Genomic DNA, 7,467 nt, shown 5'->3' with positions numbered 1-7,467 from the left:
GTTATTTTAAAAATTAAATTGAAATAATTGATTATTTATAAAAAAAATCAAAATGTGATATGGAGTTTTTTTTTTAAATTATTCAAATGATATTAAAAATTTTGAGTCAATAAAGATCAAATAAAAAAGCTATAAAATATGCGAGTGATTGACAATTTTTTTTCTTCATATTTTATTTCTAGTCACGCTGAAAAATAAAAAAATAAAGGAAGAGGTGTCAACTCAAAATTTAAATGGTATTGCAAAAATAAGACTATGACTTATAAAATAATAAGATTTCAAAAAAAAATTGATTTAGAGTCCTATTTATAATAAGAAAAAAAATCATTTTTTAATTCATTTAATAACTAACATATATGGTCTATATTTTTTCCATATACATGACTTATTTAATGAATTTAAAAAATATTTTTTTTATAAATAAAATAAGAGGGAGTATTAAAATAATCTTGAGTCAATAAAGACTAAATAAAATTGTTACATAACATCATGAGCTTTAAATGCACGAATAATTTAAAAAAAAAATGTATTTTTACGCCTACTATTACGGATGAAAATAGACAATGTTAGATTTTAGAAGGTTTAAGTCTAACTTAAAAAAAATTTAAGAGATATGAATTTGATGTATAGTCCATTATAATTTTTTTTTGATCTGGTGTAACCTTTTTAAAAGTTTTGTATTTGAAAACATATTTAAAAGACTATTTATTTTATTTTAAAGTTTTCAAATAGTTCAATTTATCTATAAAGTTATACAGGTCAATCTATTTTGACTTGATTTTTTATTTATATATATATATATATATATATATATATATATATATATATATATATATGATCTGGCCTAGGTTGTAGGTCCATGTATCATTCCTATTTGCATTAGTCAACTACTAAAAAAATTGTAAAAACAAAGAAAAAGTATATTCTCATAACTTAGACGTTACCAAAAATAAATTAGGTTGATTATAAAATAATGAAAGGTCAAAAATTAATTTGGAATCTTTTTTTAATAAATTATTTAAAATATTGAATAAATAATATATTTAATCTACTATAAATCAAATATATTATTTATTCAATGAATCTAACAAATAAGATTTATTTATATCTTTTATAAATAATATCAAATAGAGTATTAAAATGCTTTTGAGTCAATAAAAACCAAATAAAATAGTTATTTAACATCAAGGTTTTAAATGTGTGAGAAATTGACAAAACGTTTTCATATTTCCATGCCTACATTATAATAATAGATTACAAGTACTTTATAATTATTTAAAAAATATCGTGTATATAGTTGATAACTTTTTTCATAATTACTCCCTCCAAAAAACTCTTATTACAAATTATATAAAAAAAAATTAATTAATTTAAATATTTTATTCTAAATATACATCTTTTCCAAAAAAGTTAAATAAAAATTAAATTAAATTTATTTTCTCTCCAATTAAAATTGTTTTTACATTTTTCTATAAAACATATTCCAAGAAAAAACACAAAAATTTAAATTTTTTTGTTGCTTATAAATTCATAGGGAGTTGTATTTGTTAGAGTTCATAGAATACATCTTTACCATCTCTTAAACAAATTTGGTGCCTGTCTCAAATTTACACATAGCCACATAGGTATGTTCTTTTATCACAACAATTAGCACATATCTGAACTATTGAATCGATATCTATCACATGATATGTTTCACCAACAGTATAGTTTAGTTTGATTCTAGTCAAACATGCAATAAAACCATTGATGTAATCCATGAATCATACTCCTTATAAGCAATCTTTGAAGTTTTCATTTGCAGGAAAATAAAGTACTTATTTTCTATGGTTGACTCTTGTAAAACTCTTGTGTCCTATTGTATATTTTTATCGTAAGGCTCTTGCATAGACTTAGCTATCTTACCCTATAAAATGATACTTCAATTTTGCTAACATCATGCGGTCCCTAGAGATTCATTTTTTTGAGTTGAATAATGCGTTTATCTTTTCAATGTAATGTTTGTTTCGTAGCTAGCAACATTAATAACACCAATAAGTACTTCTCAGAAACTCTTTAATTATACTAACTCAAACCAGTGAACTTTTTCTCTTAGGTACTGCTTCAACTGATATGACAGGTTCAACAAGTCATACTCCACCGGTTCCTGAAGATTCTGAAATGCACCAGGAATCCAAGATGAACAAGGGGAAGGATCAAAGGATCAAGACAGTGCCCTTTTACAAGCTTTTCTCATTTGCAGACTCTTGGGATTATTTTCTTATGATTGTTGGAACTATAAGTGCGGTTGGGAATGGAGTCTCTACGCCGTTAATGACTATAATTATCGGAGATGTTGTTGACGCTTTCGGAGGAAATGCTAACAATAAACAAGTAGTTCATCAAGTTTCAAAGGTTAGATTTTGAATAGTGCTAGATAGATGGTTTGTTTCAAATTCTCCGATTTTCATGTCGTGATTCACGGTGGTTTGGTTCGTTTTACGCTCTCAGGTTTCTCTCAACTTTGCAATCACGGGTGCATGCGCCTTTTTTGCAATGTTTCTGCGTAAGCTTGCTGAATGAATTAGCTTGGTATAATTCTAGTTAATATGATTGGAAAATTGTAAATATGATTTATCTCGCAGAGGTGGCTTGTTGGATGATAACGGGCACGAGACAGACTGCGAGAATAAGGGCGTTATATCTCAAAGCGATTTTAAGACAAGATATCAGTTTCTTTGACATGGAAACAAACAGCGGTGAGGTTGTTGGAAGAATGTCGGGTGACACAGTTCTTATTCAAGAAGCCATGGGAGAGAAGGTATTATTAATGCCAATGCAGCATCATTTCATTTGATCTAACTATGATAACAAAATTTGAAGATGATATTAACTTTTTCTTCCGATTTCGGGTGATAACTTCTTCTCAGGTAGCGAAATTCATACAGTATATGGCGTGTTTTTTAGGAAGTTTAGTGGTGGCATTCATCAAGGGTTGGCTTCTAACCCTTGTCCTTTTATCGACTCTTCCTCTTCTTATCCTCTCTGGTTCCATAATGAGCTTTACTTTCGCGAAGATGGCATCTCGTGGACAAGCAGCTTATTCCGAAGCAGCAACTATAGTAGAGCGGAAAATCAGTTCAATTCGAACGGTACGCATGTCAATCTCTCTAAGTAAAGAACCTTTCATGTTTCAGACTAAGGATACACAACACGATTACTCCAATGGGTGCAGGTTGCATCATTTACCGGCGAGAAGCAAGCTATATCTCAATACAATCAATCCTTAATTAAAGCTTACAAAATTGGAGTACAAGAGGGATTGGCTATTGGATTAGGCCTCGGTTCGGTTCGTTTATTTGTTTATTGCACTTATATTTTGACTGTATGGTTTGGAGGAAAGATGGTACTGGAGAAAGGTTACACTGGCGGTGAAGTCATAAGTGTATTTTTCGCTATACTAACAGGTTCCTTGTAAGTCAAGTTAAGTTTGTTTCCTCAAGAAGATTAGATTTACATACATGCATCACTTTTTTTGAGGTAATTTTATTTTTTAGGACTCTGGGACAGGCATCTCCATGCTTAGCTTCATTTGCGGCTGGACAAGCTGCAGCGTTTAAGATGTTTGAAACGATTAAAAGGAAGCCAGAGATCGATGCTTATGATACTAGCGGGCGAAAGCTTGATGACATTCGCGGAGGCATAGAGCTTAGAGAGGTTTGCTTTAGTTATCCTACAAGACCAAATGAAATGATACTCAATGCATTTTCTATTTCGATATCAAGTGGCACTACCGCGGCTTTGGTCGGGCAAAGTGGAAGTGGGAAATCAACAGTTATTAGTTTGATAGAGAGATTTTATGATCCACAAGGCGGTGAAATTCTCATTGACGGTATCGACCTTAGAGAATTCCAACTGAAATGGATCAGACAGAAAATAGGTCTAGTCAGTCAGGAACCGGTTCTTTTTACTTGTAGCATTAAAGAGAATATTGCCTATGGTAAGGATGCAGCAACCGATGAAGAAATCAGAGATGCGGCAGAACTTGCTAATGCTACTAGCTTCATTGATAAGTTTCCTCATGTGAGATTCCAACATCAGTTTTCAATTATCCAATACTGAAGATTATTTTATAGTATATGTTTTTCAATTAAATATTATGTCCCTTTTATCTTTTTTAATTTAGGGACTTGAAACGATGGTCGGCGAGCATGGAGCTCAGCTTTCTGGAGGCCAAAAGCAAAGAATTGCTATAGCAAGAGCAATTCTTAAAGATCCAAGAATTCTACTCCTTGATGAAGCAACAAGTGCACTTGATGCAGAATCTGAAAGAGTGGTACAAGAGACACTAGACAAAATCATGATAAACCGAACAACCATCATCGTAGCTCATCGCCTTAGCACAATAAGGAACGCTGATATCATCGCTGTTATTCACCAAGGAAAAGTAGTAGAAAACGGTATGAATACAAAGATACATAGTTACTTACATACAAACATGCACGCACGCATACTAAGTATGGCGCAATGAAGCATTCTTATATCTTATAACTGATTATCAGGTACACATGCTGAGCTCACTAAGGATCCTGATGGAGCTTATAGTCAACTTATTAAGTTGCAAGAAATTAAAAGGGATTCATCAGACCAATATGGTGCTAATGACTCGGATAAGTTAGAAAATTTTGTAGATTCTGGAAGAAGATCAAGCCAGCGATCTTTAAGCCGCGGATCATCTGAGATTGGACGTAGCAGTCGCCATTCATTCAGAGTATCAACTTCTACACTAGTAGGAGGATCTGAAGTTGTTCCTTCAGCAGAAACAACATCACCAAAAAGTAAAACTCAAAATGTTCCGTTCCTCCGCCTCGCTTATCTTAACAAGCCTGAAATCCCAGTGTTACTCATAGGGACAATAGCAGCAGCAGTAACTGGTGCAATGCTACCAGTTCTAGGACTTCTAGTCTCCAAAATGATACATACATTCTTTGAGCCTGCAGATGAACTTCGTAAAGACTCGAAGTTTTGGGTTTTAATATTCATTTCTCTTAGCGTGGTATCTTTCACTTTTCATCCAATAAGGTCATACTTTTTTGCTGTAGCTGGTTCTAAGTTGATAAAAAGGATCCGGTTAATGTGCTTCAAGAAAATAATTCACATGGAAATAAGCTGGTTTGATAAAGCTGAGAATTCAAGCGGTGCACTTGGTGCAAGGCTTTCAACTGATGTTGCTTCGATTCGAACTTTGGTTGGCGATGCACTCGGTTTACTGGTTCAAGATATTTCAACAGTTATTACAGCTTTGGTAATTTCCTTTGAAGCAAGTTGGCAGCTTTCTCTCATCATTCTTGCTTTGATACCTATACTATTAGTAAGTGGACATTGGCAAAAGAAGTACATGCAAGGGTTTAACATAAATGCAAAGGTTTGTGCTTTACATATTCAGTTTCTGTATTTAGTTAGTACTAATATCGGTTTGACATCATGTTACTATGATCTATATATGTTTTGACAGAAACTATATGAGGAGGCAAGTCAAGTAGCGAACGACGCAGTAGGAAATATCAGAACAGTTTCTTCTTTCTGTGCCGAAGAGAAGGTGATGGAGTTATACCAGAAGAAATGTGTAGTGCCAGTCCAAACAGGAAAAAGGCAAGGTTTAGTCAGTGGAACTGGTTTTGGCTTATCCATTTTCCTTTTCTTCTGTTTCTATGCATGCAGTTTTTATGCCGGCGCCCAGCTTGTTGGGAAGGGCAAAACAACAATGTCAGAAGTTTTTCAAGTATGTTATTGTCCCAATTTGGAGGCCTTTTTAGATAGTGTTATTTTCTTGAAGTCAATTTTTTTGTCATACTTTACTTACCTTCCTAAGTTTACAGGTATTTTACTCTCTCACAATGGCAGCCACCGCGCTATCTCAAGCCAGCTTCATGTCTCCAGGAGCTAGTAAAGCAAAATGTTCTGTTGATTCGGTATTTGCTATTCTTGATCAGAAATCAGAAATAGACCCTAGTGATGAATCAGGAATGATACTGGAAGATGTGAAGGGAGAGATTGAGTTCCGTCATGTCACTTTCAAGTATCCAACTAGACCCGATGTTCATATATTCAAAAATCTTTCCTTAATCATTCATTCAGGACAGGTAACTTCAAAATTATAATCTATCAAAAACAATTCATCTAGGCCTGTTCTTATATAGAAGCTTAAAGTTTGGTTTTTCAATCAGACAGTTGCATTGGTTGGAGAAAGTGGAAGTGGAAAGTCAACCATGATCTCATTGTTGCAAAGATTTTATGATCCGGATTCAGGTCTGATTAAACTGGATGGAACAGAAATCCGAAAGCTACAACTTAAATGGTTTAGGCAACAAATGGGCCTAGTAAGCCAAGAGCCTGTTCTGTTCAATGACACCATCAGAGCCAACATTTCCTTTGGAAAAGGCGGAAATGCATCCGAGGCTGAAATTATCGCTGCAGCAGAACTGGCAAACGCTCATAATTTCATTAGCAGCTTGCAGCAGGTAAGTACACAGTCTTTGAATCACGGACACACTTACATAGACACGATACTGACACTGATTCGTAGACACTTGTAATAATTTAAGAAAAACTAGTTATCTATGCAGCACGGCTTATTGAAATCTAGAAAAACAACATATGCAGGGGTATGATACAATAGTAGGAGAGAGAGGGATACAACTTTCTGGAGGACAGAAGCAGCGTGTGGCAATTGCAAGAGCCATAGTTAACAGTCCAAGAATATTACTACTAGATGAAGCCACAAGTGCACTTGATGCTGAGTCTGAAAAAATGGTTCAAGATTCACTTGATAGAGTGAGGATGGACAGAACAACCATTGTGGTGGCTCATAGATTATCTACCATAAAAGATGCAAATTCAATTGCAGTTGTTAAAAATGGAGTGATTGAAGAGAAAGGAAAACATGACACATTGATCAACATGGGTGGTACCTATGCTTCTTTAGTAGCACTGCACACAAATAGCACTGCTTCATCTTAAGACTCTTTAAACCAGTTGTCATGGTTTCTTAATCTTTTTGTAGTTTGTTTTCATATTCTATATTCTATAAGAATATGAAATTTTGATATAAACTTGTAGCTAGCGCTATTATTATAGAAAACACATCACAACTGCTAATAGACATAAGTTTAAAAGCAGGTATAATAAAAGTGAAACAGTTTTAAAGATCTTATTAGAACATGTATGTGGACGAGGGCTTGGTAAGAACATCAGTTCATTGATCTTGAGCAGGAATATGTGACACTGTCAAGCTCTTGTTGATAACTTTCTCTGTCTAACACCATATGCTTTGTCCTGAAAATGTAGAACATGATTGTTTGCAGATATTGTACTTAGGTTATCACATAGAATTTTGGGAACTTGATGCTTGACTTTGAGTACTTGTAAAGGTGATTTAAGTCATATGATTTCTACAATTGCATGAGCTAGACTTCTATATTATGCCTC

General features: G+C 33.6%; 1 protein-coding gene across 3 annotated transcripts; it reads left to right on the top strand.

Annotated features, from left to right (window-relative positions):
- Positions 1-1,488: 1,488 nt before the first annotated feature.
- On the top strand, positions 1,489-7,198 carry LOC127138765 (ABC transporter B family member 4). 3 transcript variants are annotated; one of them, XM_051065281.1, is made up of 13 exons: positions 1,489-1,625; positions 2,096-2,394; positions 2,491-2,545; positions 2,625-2,800; positions 2,910-3,131; positions 3,215-3,453; positions 3,537-4,062; positions 4,166-4,439; positions 4,542-5,404; positions 5,495-5,761; positions 5,859-6,122; positions 6,207-6,500; positions 6,643-7,198. In XM_051065281.1, the coding sequence occupies exons 2-13, from the start codon at positions 2,113-2,115 to the stop codon at positions 6,997-6,999; spliced, it is 3,819 nt and encodes a 1,272-aa protein (XP_050921238.1). In that variant the 5' UTR covers positions 1,489-1,625; positions 2,096-2,112; the 3' UTR covers positions 7,000-7,198. The 3 variants fall into 3 exon arrangements, with proteins under 3 accessions (XP_050921238.1, XP_050921239.1, XP_050921240.1); XM_051065282.1 differs by lacking the exon at positions 6,643-7,198 and having other exon boundaries at positions 6,211-6,393; XM_051065283.1 differs by lacking the exons at positions 1,489-1,625; positions 2,096-2,394; positions 2,491-2,545 and having other exon boundaries at positions 2,716-2,800; positions 2,910-2,973; positions 3,057-3,131.
- The last annotated feature ends 269 nt before the right edge of the window (positions 7,199-7,467 follow it).

Source organism: Lathyrus oleraceus, chromosome 4, assembly GCF_024323335.1.
Source record: "Lathyrus oleraceus cultivar Zhongwan6 chromosome 4, CAAS_Psat_ZW6_1.0, whole genome shotgun sequence".
NCBI lineage: Eukaryota > Viridiplantae > Streptophyta > Magnoliopsida > Fabales > Fabaceae > Lathyrus > Lathyrus oleraceus.
The sequence above is the reverse complement of the archived record's forward strand: the minus strand, read 5'-3'. Positions and strand labels throughout refer to the sequence as shown.

What these genes read in the sequence shown, in the direction of transcription:
- LOC127138765 (XM_051065281.1), top strand. Translation starts at nt 2,113, where the DNA reads ATGACAGGTTCAACAAGTCATACTCCACCGGTTCCTGAAGATTCTGAA. An exon ending in AAATCAGTTCAATTCGAACG is followed by an intron (nt 3,132 to 3,214) that starts GTACGCATGTCA and finishes CAATGGGTGCAG; the next exon opens with GTTGCATCATTTACCGGCGA. An exon ending in TCATTAGCAGCTTGCAGCAG is followed by an intron (nt 6,501 to 6,642) that starts GTAAGTACACAG and finishes CAACATATGCAG; the next exon opens with GGGTATGATACAATAGTAGG.